The sequence below is a fragment of the Microcaecilia unicolor genome, chromosome 5, assembly GCF_901765095.1.
Source record: "Microcaecilia unicolor chromosome 5, aMicUni1.1, whole genome shotgun sequence".
Taxonomy (NCBI): domain Eukaryota; kingdom Metazoa; phylum Chordata; class Amphibia; order Gymnophiona; family Siphonopidae; genus Microcaecilia; species Microcaecilia unicolor.
This window is the reverse complement of record NC_044035.1, coordinates 258,608,012-258,624,429: the sequence shown is the minus strand read 5'-3', so window position 1 is coordinate 258,624,429 and position 16,418 is coordinate 258,608,012. Positions and strand designations below refer to the sequence as shown.

The window sequence follows — 16,418 nt, the reverse complement described above, 5'->3', positions numbered from 1 at the left end:
AGCTCCATCCCTTTGGAACTTACTCCTTGCCAATCTTAGGCTGGAACTGTCCCTAGTTAAATTCAGAATTTTATTAAAGACATAACTGTTTTCCAAAACCTTTGGTATTGATGCTGATCGTGATGCGGTTGCTGGAATATGACCGATTCGCTTGGAGATGACCTCGTCCTGTTTGGTTCTATGTGACTATCTGACAACGGGGCTCATTTTGAAAGTACTTAGGGCCTCTTTTACAAAGCAGTGGTACGTGTATTTCCGCTTTGTTGCATGCCAATCCGGCACTAATGCCAGGTTACCACAGGAGCCTGGAAGAGTGCCTGCCCCAATGTGTGCCATTTTCAACACTGAAAAAATAGTTTTATTTTTTTTTTAGCGTGGGGGGCTCATCTGGCAGTAATTGGGCCACCCCGTGTGCTACCCGGTTACTGCTGGGTTAGTGTGGTAGCCCTTACAGCCTCTTAAATAGGAGGCAGTAAGGGCTCCTCTGGAAATGGCCACATGGCAAATGTTACACTTTCTACACCGTCATTTCCATTTGTAAAATGTCCTTTTACTCACTGAGGTAAAAGGGGTCCTTGGTGCATGGCAAATCCACACACCAATGCTACCACAGGGCCCCTTTTACTGCAGCTTTGTAAAAGTGACTCCTACACTTACAAAGTTCCATAGATTACTATGTAAAATCTATGGGGTCCTTTTACTAAGGTGCGCTGAAAAAATGGCTTGCGGTAGTGTAGGCACGGGTTTTGGGCGCACACCAATCCATTTTTTAGCGCGCCTGTAAAAAAAAGGCCTTTTTTTGCCCAGAATGGATGCGTGGCAAAATCAAAATTTGCTGCGCGTCCATTTTGAGTCTGGGACCTTACCACCAGCCATTGACCTAGCGGTAAAGAATCCAGGCGGTAATGAACTACGCATGTCAAATGCCACTTGGCGCACGTCTGTTACGCGCGACCAAAAATAAAAAATATTTTTCAGACGCATGTATCGGACGCGCGCCAAAAATGAAACTACCGCAAGAGCCACGGGGCAGTCGGGCGGTAACTCCATTTTGGCGCACGTTGGGTGTGCATAGACGCTTATACGGCTTAGTACAAGGGCCCCTAAGTGCTTTGAAAATATGTCTCAATGTCTTACGTTGACTGATTGCAGTATCTTACCTTTCTTTCCTCTTCCCTATTCATTTAGTTTAGTTTGTTCATTGCATTGCTATGTGCTCAGGAAATGCAGTATAACAAGATCAATAAACCATGAATCATTAAAATAATCCACTGAAATTAAAAGAAATTAATGAGGTGACTCCTCTGTCAGGAAACATTTCTCAGAACAAATTTCCAGATTACTGTCACTATAACATATGAGAGAATGCTTATTCTGAACGTACAAATGTGAAATTTCAATCCTGCCTGCAACTCCCTATATAAAAGCCCTTCAGATTCAACCAACTACCAGCAACTTCTTCTTTTTAAAAAGTTCAGACAATATATTATTCAAATAATTATCTGCTAAAAATATTCTTTAAAAAGAGGAGTGTAGAATGGCTATAATTAGTGAGGGAACAAGATTACTTGAGAGTAATGCTGTCAAACTTCTTTTCAAAGACAGACCCCATTGCAGCTATAATCTGTCCTTTGTAGAAAGAAGTGGCAGGCAGTTGGTCAAGTGTGATCTGCAAATAGACTCTAGAATGAGTACAATTTTTTTGATGTTGACAGGACGTTTTTAGTGTAAATTTGCCTACCATTTAACCCCATATCCAAAACTGTTTGCAGCACATGAGTGATGCAAGCACATCAGTCCCATAGTCTCACTGATAAAATAAGTAGAGATAAAAACTTGAGAAAAAATAACTTTGGGCCTGCTATTTGAAGCTGACCACTGAAATTATGCCTATCCAATGTCAGGCCATGTGCTATTTATGCATTCCTATTTGGCTGGTTAACTTAAGCAGTTAAGGGCTGGATATGGCACTTATCCAGTTAGGTGCCGACTGCCCAAATCTGCCTTAGGACTGCCCACACAATACCAGTTTTGGCTTTAGTGGTTAGAGAGGGGATGCTCAGCAGCAGTACTGGGTAAGTGCCGTTGAACATTCTGTCAGGGCCTGCTCAGCACCAGTTAACCAACCAGCTTGTCACATAGTTCAAGAGGCTCTCTTACTTGATTAACTGGTTTTGAATATTGACCCCATAACTGTAAAGCTTCTAAATTAATATTAATTTTCAGCTAAAAACTTAAGGGCCTGCAGTTTAAAATGGCTTACCGCAGAACACGCTCAGGCATCCTGTGGTAAGTTCCAAATCTGCATGTGCTAACTACACATTTTTAACTTTTTGTTGGAGGGGCGTGTCTGGGGGGGCAGAGAGTTGGCATTCTTGCACTACTCAGCGCAGCTACATTACTGCAGGCTAACTGGTTAGTGCACAATTACCACGTGACGTGAGCCCTTATCTCCTACAAAATAGGTGTTGGGAAGTGCTCACAAAGTAATTCTTTTTCTTGGCCTGCGCTAATGGTAACACTAGCATGTGGTTATTAAAAAGGAAAACAGAAAATCGGCCATTTTCTGACTGTGGTAAAAATGGCCTTAACGAGTGGGAATAACCTGCAAAAAACGAGTGGGAATAACCTGCAAAAAGGCATGCTAAGACGTTTTGCTGTAGCTTCGATAAAGGACCCCAAGCAGAGGAGTAGCCTAGTGGTTAGTGCAGTGGACTTTGATCCTGGGGAACTGAGTTCAATTCCCACTGCAGCTCCTTGTGACTCTGGGCAAGTCACTTAACCCTCCATTGCCCCTGATACAAAATAAGTACCTGAATATATGTAAACCACTTTGAATGTGATTGCAAAAACCTCAGAAAGGCAGTATATCAAGTCCCATTTCCCTTAAGTTTGGCTGAAAATAAGGCACAAACTTAGGAGTATAAATTTATGAACTTGGTTTGCTTTTATTAAGGCCCGCTGTATTACAGCTAAGTGCTCTTTTCTTCTTAAAGTATCCTGGCAAATGTATTGTAAAATTGAAGTATATCTTCTTTGAGCCCTCACAGCTTTCAGCTTTTGTTAATAGCAGGAGAGTGATCTCTAGTTCTCTGGGAAGAGAGGCAATTTAAAGGTCCACAGTATGATTTACACTGAAGTGATATTCTGCTGTTGGTTTAGTTTAGCAAGTATTGGTTTAATTACCTTTTTCCTTTCAATTTCTACTTGATAATCCTCCTCACAGTGTCGTGGACATAATTAGTATTATTATAACTTGCTTTATTAATACTCTAAATATTAAGTGGATGTGTTAACATCTAATTTTCTTTATTTTATGTACAAGTGACTATTCCTTGGTTGTACTTAAAAACTTCTCGATAAATAAAAAGTTTTTAAAAAACACACAAGTTTACTAAACAAATAAAATAAATTCTGGGGGTCTTTTACAAAGGCGCGCTAGCTGGTTTAGTGCACGCTGATTAGCACGCGCTAAACGCTAGAGATGCCCATGGGCATCCCTAACATTTAGCGTGTGCTTATTTTTAGCACACACTAAAAACACTAATGCACCTTTGTAAAAGGACTCCTCCGTTTTTTTAATATTTCCTTTGCATCATTAAAAAAAATATTTATTTTTATATTTAGGACTTTTTTGGTTCAGCTATGAATTGTAATATTCAATGTGTCACACATGAATACTGTCTATCAGATGGGTCATAACAGAAGAAAGGGTGAGACTGAGAACAACTGAGTTAGAATATTGCAATCCAGGATTTTTTCAGAACCTTTTGGTCATCTGGCTTGTGCACCCTTAGGACCCTAGGTCTTAAGCATTTTTCTAATAGATACGAAAAGAGGAAGAATCTTTATTACATAGGCCAGGGTGATCCTAGGGGGTGCAGAGCTTAGGGTGAATTGGCCCATTGAAGGACTTTGCAATGCTCCTTGACCTCAGCCACTGTGGCTCCCTTCCAATGTCCTGCTGCTTTTTGGTAATGATCTCTCCATCTCTGGGCTAGAGATGGACCAGCCAAGAAATATCTCTGACAAGGCCTTGTCTACCAGGAACCTCAAGGCCAAGCACACAAAGTCCATCACTGTGCTCAATACAGGGAACCCATGCTGAAATTCTTCTGTATCCTCTGGAGACATCCACTAATAATGGATGTGGCCTCTGAGGGGACTGTACTGCTGATCTTCCAGGCCTCTACTCTATCATACTAGGATGGCTATGACATGGGCAAGGTGGTCTTGGTCAGGCCAGATGGTTTTTTCCCCCCCTTCAGACTTTCCTCATTTATTCACTGAATCATGGCCCTTCCCCAGCTACATGCCCCCTCCACACAGTAACTAGGCCTCAATGCGGTTTGGGATTCTCTGCTGCCATCTCCTGTAAGACACACCCCCTTTATGTCTCTCCACCAAAGCTCCTACCCATAGGACTAGGTCGAAGGGTTGTGGCTACAGGCCCTTCAGGTGTGATAACAGTTTTCATAGCCTCAGGTCTTGCATGGTAGTTGGTACAGAATTCACTCCCTTCTGAAAGGACATTATTAATTAAAACCTTTATCTTATCCACAGTTAATTTATTCTGTTGCACAAAGTCTTCCTGTTGTTTGGAATTTTGGACAATTGGGTCAATAGATTCCTCAGTTCAGATTTTTGAAGCTTGGTGACCACATCCATGTGGGTTTTATGACTGACATAACATTGTAGTTAATCCAGTTTCCATTCACTCCATTTTTTGCCTAAACTCCACTCCCCATTAATTCCTGCTTTCAAGCAGATGCAGACGGATGCAGATGCAGACAGATGCAGCTACCTCCACAACTCCAGCTTCCATCCTTCACATACAAAAAGATCCATCATTTACAGCCAAGCCACAAGATACCACCGTATCTGCTCTGACCCAGGGGACAGAGACAGACACCTTAAAAGCCTGACTGCATCCTTCAAACAGAAAGGCTACAACCCCAAAATAATCTCCAAGAATATTGCCTCCTCCCTCAAAACACCCAGGGAGAATCTGCTACAGTACAAGGAGAAAAAATCCACAGACAGAATCCCCCTTGTAGTGACATACAATCCAGAGCTGGAAAAACTGAGGAAAATTATAAGAGATCTACAACCTAAACTCAAGGAGGATGAATTACTGAAAGAGATATTCCCATCCCCACCAGTACTGGCCTTCCGACAGCCACCCAACTTAAAACACAAGCTAATCAGAAGTAAACTTCCATCGCAGACTGAAAAGGAACAGAAGGGCACACTTCCCTGTAATTTATCCAGTTGCAAACTATGCCAAAATATTTCACAGGACCCCACAGTCATCCACAAAGGAAAGATATTCAACATAAAGGAATCTTTCACTTGCTCATCTTCCAATGTGGTATATATCATTCAGTGTAAAAAATGTAACGAAGGATGCTATATTGGAGAAACAGGCCAGATGCTTAAGACAAGATTCAATTTACATAGACATCACATGAACAATACTGGTGCCAGTAGGGCTCCCACCCCTGTTGGTCAGCATTTTACAGGACCAGGACACTGTACCAGTGACTTCACAGTGAGAATCCTGAAAGGTAACTTTAAAACCATACAAGAACGTAAGACCTTTGAAGTCAGAATGATTGAATATTTTAACACCCAACAGAAAGGACTTAACAAGGATCTGGGGTTCCTAGCCCATTATAAACCATAAAGCTGTATTTCTCTGTTGATCACCCCACCCCTCACCTATCCACACCCATCCTGTTAGAATATCAATGATATGCTTTGATGTCCCCATGCATACCTCCTACCCACCCCCATCCTCCCACCCTGTCAGACTGTCATAGTAATGCTTGAATGTTTTCACTTATATACACTGTCAGCACATTTGCTTTCCGATCTGACGAAGAAAGGCAACCTTCGAAAGCTAATCAAGAAATGTATTAAGTTATGACCAATAAAAAAGGTATCATCTTATTTTCTTTTCCATGTTTTATTTTGTTTGATTTCTATTGATAAGCATATCCTATATAATAATTCTCACCTCCAACAGGATGTGCTTGGGACCGTGCCTGCCGGAAGTGGTCTGCTAGGCAGGCATGCACTGACCTCAGTGACAGACAATTTGGCAAAGCAAAACAATCTGAGTGCTGGCCATTAGGACACAGGGTTGATAGGAGAGTTTTAAAAGACTGAAGGAACCGAAAGTGTTAAATGGGGGGAGCGGGGGGAGTTCCGAACGACTGAAAGACATGAACATTTGGGAAAGGAAAACAATCTGAATGCTGGCCATTAGGACACAGGGTAGATAGGAGAGTTTTAAAAGACTGAAGGAACCAAAAGTGTTCAGGGGGGGGGGGGCAAGTTCTGAATGAATGAAAGAATTGAAAATTTACGAGAGGAACACAATCTGAATGCCGGGCATTTGTACACAGGGTAGATAGGACATTTTTTTTTAAAAATGAAGGACGTGAAAGTATTACATCTTGGGGGAGGGGTGAGGAGGAAAGCGGTGGGGTATCCGGATACTGGGCGTTAGGGCCACGGGGGTACATAGACTTTTGAAAGCCTTAAGGAACCCAAAGTGTGGGAAGGAGGAGGAAAAGGAGGGGAGGGAACGGGGTGAGGGCCATTAGGAACAGGGGAGGGGGCCCAGTCACACACTCTCATTCTCACACACACACTGTCACACAGACAGTCTCACTCTGTCACACACCCGCACATTCACTCTGGCTCTCTCAAACATACACACTCCCAGGAAAACCTTGCTAGCGCCCGTTTCATTCGTTCCAGAAACGGGCCTTTTTTACTAGTTCCACAAATAACATTACCTATTTCAAGCATGAAAAGAATTGTGCAAGCCAAATATAGCTTTTTCTGTTCTCCTTTTCCTGGACCTGGCTGGAACGGTGGAGTGACTGGCCTCCTCTGTGCGATTACCTCTTGCATGACACTAAATGGATGTTCCTTATGATTAGAAAGTCTAAAAAAACTGCACAGGCCAAGCAAAGCCTTTTCCCAGGCCTAGAGAGGTGGAATGATGTAATCGGCCTCTTCTGTGTGCCAATGCAAAATGGCATGCACTAGGATGCGTGATGGCAGGGTCAGTCTTAGGCAGGGGTGACAGGGGTAGTCGCACAGGGCCCCGCGGTCCTAGGGGCCCCTGCATCTCTGGCACGCCTGTCCTCCTGTCTCAGAACACCTCCCTGCTCTGTACCTTAATGTGCATCCACATTTCAGTAGAGAGCATCAGGCAGAGGCAGTGATTTTCATATCCCTTCAGCTACCGAGCCCAGAGCCTGCTCGCTGCTGTGTCCCGCCCCCTTTTGATGTCACTTCCTGCTTCTGCAAGAGTGGGATGCAGCAGCAAGGAGGCTCTGGGCTTGGCAGTTGATGGGGATATGAAAATCGCTTCTGCTGACTGCCACTCTCTACTGAAACGTGGTGGATGCCCATCAAGGTATGGGGTGAGGTGGGGTTCCGAGAGCTCTAAACCTTCTTTTACACTCTGATAAATTATGGCTTATGGTGGTGGGCGCAGGCAGGAGCAGCGTCCACTCAATTGGTCTGAACAGGACCCAGCAATTGCTAATACTGGCCCTGCGTGATGGCATGCACAGGCATGCACATGTGCAGCTTAAAGGAAACTATGGTTCTAGTATCCAGATATTGGTCAGTGTTCAATATCCGGAATCAGCACTGACTAGCGATGCTATCCGGTTGGAGGGGATATTTATAATGCTAACTGGACAAAGTTAGGCCAATCCTTTTGCTTTCCAGTTTGCTATCTGGCTAGTGTTCATGTTTATTTAAAAACTTGATTATACTGCCTTTACTCAATAGAGGCCAACAGGACCGCTGAGAGGGAGGGAACAAGGGGAGCAAAATTCCCCGGGCTCTGCCTGCTTCCGGGTCTGTCCTCTCCAGCTCCTGTGTGCTGCCCAGGACCCAGATGATTGCCTTAGCTCAATATCGCGTTCATGCAATCATCCAGGTCCTGACTCCTGGCACGGACAGGGGCAGGAGAGGACAGACCACGGGCGCAGGCATGCAGCAAGCAGCTTGCTGGTGCCAGACCCAGCCCTCCCCCTTTGGAGACAAAGACAGAAAGGTAAGGGGCGAGCGGGCATGGAAATGCAAGTGGGGGAGGGGGGTGGCTTGCAGCGGGCCAGTTCTGCCCCGGGCTTGGCTATGCGGCCCTGGAGGCCAAAGCAGTAAACAGCTCTAAAAATTATTACGTAAAATTTCAAGAAATGGAACGCCAATACAAAATAGGAAAGACTAGAATCCATACATTCTCAGCAAAGATAGGGAGAGGAGAGGGAAGGGGAAAGAAGGAACAATAAAGGTACAATTTCTCCTTTGTAACCCACAGGATCCGCTCTAAGGGGCCCTTTTACCAAGATAAGAACTAGCTTGCGGTAGTATGGGCATGTGGTCACTTCTTACTGTGGCGGGAAAAAGGCTATTTTTAAATGGAGATTATTAATGGCCATGTGATAATATAAAAACTGGCGCTTGGTCGTTTACTGCCCGAGCCCTTACCACCTCCTATTTAGGAGGTGGTAAGCAGGGCTGCCGAGAGACAAAGCTGGGCCCGGGGCAACCCCCCCTGGGCCCACCCTTCTCCAGGCAGGCCTGCCCCCCTTTCTGGGTGGGCCCACCACTTGCCCCGCTTACTTGTCCTGCACTCCTGCTCCAGGCTGTCACTGTGCACAGCAAACTTCCCCAGGGCCCGGCGCTAGCATTGCTCTCCTGTTCCTGTGCGCTGCAGCTCCACAGAGCAGAGTCCTTCCTTCCTGCTGCATCCAAAGAGGCTGTTTGAACGCGGCAGGAAGGAAGTACTCTGCTCTGCGGCGCTGCTATGCACAGGAACAGGAGAGTAATGTTAACGCCGGGCCCTGGGGAATTTTGCCCCCCCTCTCGGAGGCCCTGGTAGTAAGAGCTCACACACTAACCCACTGGTAATCGGGAGTGCACGGCACTGCCCGATTACCGCTGGGCACACCTACTCCCCGTCCCTTGCACTAGAAAACTCAAAATTATGGCGCACGAGAAGAACAAAACTACCACTGGGTGCATAGGCGAGCCCAGCGGTAGTGCTGGTTTGCTGCACATTACCTGTGCGGTAGCCCTGCCACTGTTTGATAAAAGGGCCCCTAAGCTGAGGTAACATTAAATGCTAATTGGAAATAGTAAGTTTTTAATTTCATCTTATCAATAGAAATCAAACAAAATAAAACATGGAAAAGAAAATAAGATGATACCTTTTTTATTGGACATAACTTAATACATTTCTTGATTATGTCCAATAAAAAAGGTATCATCTTATTTTCTTTTCCATGTTTTATTTTGTTTGATTTCTATTGATAACCTTAAGAGTGGACTAACACGGCTACCATACTCCTCTACTTAATTTCATCTTGAATTTAGCAAAAGAATTGCAATGTATTGCTAGAGTCTAAACAGTATCAGTTTATGGACCACAAAGCAGCTTAAAGATTTTCTAAATGCAAGAGTTGAAGTGAATGTTGTATGCCCTCCCTGAAGCAGGCTGGAGTTAGACTTACAGAGGTAGCAATTGTGCCTTTTTTTTTTGTTTTTTTTTTCCTTTATATTGTATTTCTAAAGTCTTGGATCCAGATTTTCTTTAATTGTGGACGAAAGATCTATATTCTTTTTCTTTAACAATTTTCCTTTTTCCTGTACATTTAATGTGGATTGCAATGTCTCATTATTTTGTGAGATTTTATAAAATTTGAATAAAGGATTAAAAAAAAAAAAGAATTTAGCAAAAGAAAGTTCACTCCTGATATTGGGAGACCATTCCAGAGACTAGGAGATAAGAAAAAGGTAGAATTAGCAGTGTGCATATTGTTGCTAACCAGATAACCTCCGGCTCCACCCCGTCTCCAATCACAGACTGCCCTGGCACTGTCTGGATTCATGCTTTTCAATCTTTTTGTAGCTGTGATCCCATGATAGTGGCTAAATGACCTCTCCAGGGGGTGCAGAATAATGATGTATCTACGGTGAGCCCAACCAGGTTATGACATCAAACATTGTTTTTTGTGACCTCATTTGGGAAGCTCTGGTGATCAGAAGAAATATTCAGCAGCACCAGCCAGTTAATGCCGCTGAATATTTCATTGGCCATCACTTATGTGATTTGGTTAGTCGTATAAAGGGCCCTTTTACCAACCAGCAGTAAAAGGGGCCCTGCGCTAGCTGTTTTTGCCACACGCTGAGGCCTCTTTTACCATAGCAGGTTAAAAGGTTGAAAAAAGAAATGGCTGTGCAGGGGCAGGGGGAGGGGAGGGGGGGGAAGCACTTAGGGGAGGGGAGGGGGAGGGGGGGGAAGAAGCACTTACAGCCACCCATTTAGGTGGTGGTAAGGTAGGGCTCCCACACAGTGTTGCCAGGTGGGCGGTTTTACCGCCCAATTGGGCGGTTTTCCGCGACCCGCCGCGGGAAATTTTTGCCCGCGGCGGGTTGCGGTTTTTTGGGCTGGTTTTTGTGCTTCGGGCGGTTTTTTTCGGCCGCGGGGGGGCGGGGTTAATGACGTTTTTGGGTGGGGTTAATGACGTTTTGGGCGGGGTTAGTGACGTGGGAGGCGGGCCGATGACGTGGGAGGCGGGGCCGATGACGGGGAGGCGGGGTCGATGACGTGAGAGGCGGGGCCGATGACGGGGAGGCGGTGCCGGTGACGTGGGAGGCGGGGCCGGTGACGGCGGGGGCGGGGTTGATGACGGCGGGGGCGGGGGTGATGACGCGGGGGCGGGGGTGTCAGGGGCGGGGTTTGTGTTTGGGCGGTTTTTGGGCTGTTTTTTGGGCTCCAGTGGGCTGGAAAAAAATTTTCCACCTGGCAACCCTGCTCCCACACTAACCCAGCGACGCTGCCCGATTACCGTCGGGTAACTCTCCGCTAGTGCTGGACATGCTGCACGCTGAGGGTGGAACTACCATTGGTGCCCCTGTTGGGCCGGAGGTAGTTCTGCCTTATCACTGCTTTGTAAAAGAGCCCCATAACGCCTTTAAATTTGGGCCAGAAATTTCAGCATCAGGTCTAGACAGCTCTTACAAAATAAATGAAATGTAAAACCCTTGCTTTGTGCTTCCTGGGGGGCCCCATTTGCTTGTTCTTTTCAAGGTGATTGAGGAACACTTCTACAATGATCAGTATAAAAAAAAACGGCCTTGCTTTCCAATTCCATCAGCCTTTTCGTCTTTCTCCTATAATGAATCTTTAACACTCACGCAGCTTTCACTTCCTCAGGGCCCAAAGCCGGTGAAACCTGAGCTGAGAAAATCAATCTGGAGACGCCCAGGTTCTTTCTAGGATTTCCCGTGTTCTCCTTTCACAACAATGTCTCGGACGATGCTTTGGTTTAGCAGTGGGTCAGGTAGTCTCTATTCTGGTTTTCTATTTCTTTTTACTTTATGGCTCCAAGGAAGGACTTTGCCCAGGTTTACAGAACCCTTTTTAATATAGATGTATGGGTATTGCCGCTTTGCAAAAGGGAAACCACAACCGACTGCAAGTGCAATCTACTTCCTTTTCTGATCTCAGCCTGTCACTAACTGCAGTTAGGAAAAAGAACTACCCCAGCACATATACATCGGTAGGAAACTGAAAAAAGCAACGCCTCCCTCTCCAATGGCGGACACCTTGCGCCTCTTGACCTCACTCCTGACAATTGGTAAGTAATAAGAATGAATTAACTATCATCCACCCCTGCAAAAGGATGCAAGATCATGTATCCCTATTACCAGAAGAGAGAGACCAGCAGGGATTTCAGGTTAACAGTTTGGAAGTCACAAGCTTGCAGTTTGAGGTTATAATTTATTATAGCCAGCCAGAGTGGGAAGAAGGGAGTTCAGCTTGCGGGAAGTCAGCCTGTGCGAATTACAAGATAAGGAGGCAGCAGCCAGACAGTGCACTTGTACCTAGGCCCCCTCCCATCAGCAGTAGGTGAGGGGCAAGTGGGTGGCCAACAGGCAAGAGTTGCAGGGTGTCATACTGTGCCTGGTTGCCATACTAGTGCAGGCCACAGCATTTCCAGTCCCTGCCGTCTTCCTCCCGCTGTTTACCTGCATGAGCCGTGGGTAGAAAGCGTGGCGGGCAGGGAGGAGCACGGGGTAGCACTATGCAATGCTCAAGCCACTGCAGCCTTTGCTGTTGGTTATGGAAAATAGGAGGCTAAATTTCAGGTAGAGGAGGGAAGGTTGAGGTGGAAAGTGATAAAGGGGGGGGGGGGGGGGGGATAGCTGGAAAAATGGAGGGGAAGAGGGAAGAGATAAGAGAAGGAAAGATAAAGGAATGAGGAAGAAAGTTTGAAAAGGGGAGGAAGGAGAGGGAGGGAAGGTAGAGGGGAAAGAAGAAAAAGGAAGGCAAGAGGAGAAGGACTGTGAAAGATGGTGAGAGGTGAGGATGTGGAGAAAGGAAGGAAGGAAGGAGATGAGGGACTGAGGGAGAATGTATTCTTAGTCCAATAAAAAAAAAAAGGTATCACCTTATTTTCTTTTTTAATGTTTTTTTTCTGTTGATCACAGTTTTTAAGATTAAACTTTCTGTTAGTGTGATTAAGTTGATAATTAACTTTTTAAAATTACAAATAAGTAGAAGTTAGAACTACACCTTCTGCTCCGCGGTTCACTTCATGGAAGGTTCCTGTAATTTTTCCTTTCATACATGATTTCCTCGAACAGAGAAGGGATAGCTGCACCGCCTTTCTAAAACTAGTATGTGCTTTTCAGTGTGTGAAGGACCCAGGAAGCCCGCAGAATCCTGACTACATAGCCTGACAGAGGTGCTGGGGTGAAGGGCTCAGGCTGCCTCTCTGGTCTCAGACCCTGAAATGATCAGGTTAAAAAGAAACCCCCCAAATCTCTTCTCTGGTGAGGAGATAATGACTCTGTGACAAACTGGTTTGGGATCAGTTTGCTTTAAGGAATATGAAAGTTTATAATATTATGTGGCTGGAAACACCTGAAAACATTAACTCTGAGAGGGCAGTGACTTAAAACCACCACAGAAGACTCCTGCACATTGCAGGGAGTGCAGATTCAGAAAATCTCGTCTCTTTCATCAGTGGTCCCTGCTGACCCAACTTCCCTCCCTTTCTCCCATTGACCAAGGCTGCTAAGTCCCTTCAACAGCATATAGACAGGCCCAGAGAAACAGGAGTCCTGAAGTCAGGTGCTAGCCTTCACTTATTTCCCCCCACAATTACATGACGGCCAGGGAAGAAGTTAAAGGGACCTCAAAAGAGAAAGCTGAAAATCTCTGGGGGATCAGACTGAGGAAGTGAGGGCACATATCCTTTTCGATATCATACCCCTTGCACATGCTCCTTAAGACTATCAACTATCCCTGTGTCATTAATTTTGTGATCTGTCTCATTGAAACAGAATTTGTCTACATCTAATGTGTGCTTATTAGGTGTTTCATTGGTATAATGCTGACATCACAGCGTATCTATTATTGAATAGTCTTTCATGTTGTCTATTATGGTATTTTTTGTATTCTACTGGTATTTACCATATTTCTGTTGTGTGATTAAATATGTATGTTTCTGACACTGTTTCATGTTAATGTTGTTATTAGGTTTTAATTTGCTGTTTCCAACTTTACCTCATTTATTGTATTTATGCTTATATTTGGGCATTTTACTATTATTATGCTATTAACAAAATTGTAAGTTTTATGTTAAGCTGTATCTGCTGAACACTACCTTAGGTGAATCTCTTCATAAAGACGGTTAATAAATCCCATTAAATAAAAATATATCAGCTACAATAAACCCTGGATTCTATATATGGCTCTCAAATATGGGCGCTGAAATTTGCATGCGGATCGAAGATGCACACGCAAATTAATTAGCTGACAAGCCATTAACTAGCAAAAATTGATGTAATCAATTATTGCAGTTAATTGGCAACAATTACATTTTGCACGCGGATCTTTCTGTGTGCTATTCTATAACCCCTCTTGCCTAAATCCCATAGCACGCAGTTTGAAAGGGGGTGTGGCTAGGGGCATGGTAGAGGTGTTCCAAAATTTTGTATGTGGAGTTATAGATTACTGCCATTCCTGCACCCAAATGTCAAGAGTTGGTCACTGGTATTTGGCATTTACACCAGCTCTCAGCTGGTGTACATACCGAATAGCTCTACGCTCTATTCTATAAAGAGCAGTCAACTTGGAACATTCATTATAGAATAGTGGTCCGCGCTGTGTTTTTCCCAGCACCTAAGTTTGGGCTCCATTTACTGAATCTGGTCCGAGATGCTTCTGAATATTGCTCTCATGATGGTCAGTTATACATTTTTACTGTATTGTTCCAGGGGCTTTGGTAGTGTGGTCCTTATGATTGTTGGGTTTAATCATCAAAATATCAGGAGTGGTGACATGGGCCTAAAAGTGATGCAAGGGCAGGCTTAAGGTTCCTAATACCCTGGAACCAGTCCTACCAATAGTACAAGGCCCTCAACATTCAGGCCAGAAGAAGACACCTTCTGCCACACCTGTGCTAGCCCACAAGGTCTAGTAGAAGGTAGAGAGGTGCTTGTATCAGCCCTCATGAGCTGGAAGGAGAGTGTGATGTTCAGCTGTCCTCCCATCAGCCCTCAATGAGCCAGCTGTTAACTGAATTTTCCCAGTTAGCACCTTGCATACAGCCGATTATATCATGCAATATAACTATCTTCCAATTTTTGGCACATCACCAGCTAAGTTTGACAGCCATATTTGGCCACGTGAATAGGTGGTATATCTTTGGCCGGTTCCAACTTAACTGGCCAGTGCTGAATATCAACTTGGCTGGTTAAGTTGGAAGTGGCCAAAAATAAACTAGATATTCAATGCCAGTCACCAGAAATGGGCCAGGATTGAATATCCGGGCTCAGCGCTGACCACGGGTGGCAGCCTGGCTACCCCCCCCCCCCCCCCCTCCCAATGGTCTGAATATCAGCCTATAGGAATTACTCTGAAAACTAAGACAACAAATACAAGGAAATCAAAGCAAAAAAAGTAATTCCCAGAGCTTGACCCTGAGGGTGGAGGGCCAAAAACTCTTGGTACCTCTTCTGGGATACTCCTCAACAAGTCAGGGTAAATTCTAAAGTTTGATCCCAAGAATTCACAATCCATATAACGAAAATACAATTTTATAACAGTGTCCCTGTCTGTTCTAAGGCAAATGCCACTAAAAGAGTGGTCTTGCCTGATTTATAAGCTCCAGAGATGATGATGCCAAAAAAATCTGTTAAATTTACTTCCTGAAGCTCTTCACTCTCTTTAGCACCTGGCAATGCCAAGTAATTTGCTGTTACTAATTGTGGTAAAGGTTCGGGGAGAGCTTAAGCACTTGTCTAAAATGTTTTCTAGCTATCTCAACTGGTGTAATTAATGGTGACCTTGGAAAGTTAAAAAATTTCAGTGTGTTTTTTTTTCAGTTGATTTTCCATATATTTCATCTTCTTAGTAGTATAGTTCTTATCCTTTATAAGAGTCCCACAGATTCCCGGTAACTCAGACACTTTTTTCTCCAAAGCAGCCACTCTATCTAATTGCTGGTTTATTTTTATTTATTTTTGTTACATTTGTACCCCGCACTTTTTCCCACTCATGGCAGGCTCAATGCGGCAGGCAATGGAGGGTTAAGCGACTTGCCCAGAGTCACAAGGAGCTGCCTGTGCCGGGAATCGAACTCAGTTCCTCAGTTCCCCAGGACCAAAGTCCACCACCCTAACCACTAGGCCACTCCTCCACTCAGCCCGAGACTGAGCAGCCAGAGTTCCAGAAACCACATTAAATTCAAAAGAGAGCTTAGAAACCACTTGATTTAAGAATGAGTTGAGACGAGTATACATGGCTTACTACTACTTACCATTTCTGTAGAGCTACTAGACGTACAACGCAGGAACATAGCAAGCTGTGTACAGACGGTGTGGCTGCACAAGGTGTAAGGGAAGCCGGGATGCAAAACTCATGCCCCTTCCATTGGCTTCTCTTGCAAAGTGGTGCACACCAGACTTGATACACTCTTGTACAGTGGGGGAAATAAGTATTTGATCCCTTGCTGATTTTGTAAGTTTGCCCACTGACAAAGACATGAGCAGCCCATAATTGAAGGGTAGGTTATTGGTAACAGTGAGAGATAGCACATCACAAATTAAATCCGGAAAATCACATTGTGGAAAGTATATGAATTTATTTGCATTCTGCAGAGGGAAATAAGTATTTGATCCCCCACCAACCAGTAAGAGATCTGGCCCCTACAGACCAGGTAGATGCTCCAAATCAACTCGTTACCTGCATGACAGACAGCTGTCGGCAATGGTCACTTGTATGAAAGACACCTGTCCACAGACTCAGTGAATCAGTCAGACTCTAACCTCTACAAAATGGCCAAGAGCAAGGAGCTGTCTAAGGATGTCAG

The 16,418-nt window shown here is 44.6% G+C and overlaps 1 protein-coding gene across 1 annotated transcript in view; it reads left to right on the top strand.

The window, feature by feature from the left end:
* The first annotated feature begins 11,265 nt into the window (after positions 1-11,265).
* Positions 11,266-16,418, top strand: part of CD101 (CD101 molecule) — a 57,336-nt gene continuing 52,183 nt past the window's right edge. The window contains exon 1 of the mRNA XM_030204033.1: positions 11,266-11,675. Within this exon, the coding sequence (XP_030059893.1) occupies positions 11,633-11,675 (43 nt within the window). The 5' untranslated portion in view covers positions 11,266-11,632. The remainder of the gene's footprint in view (positions 11,676-16,418) is intronic.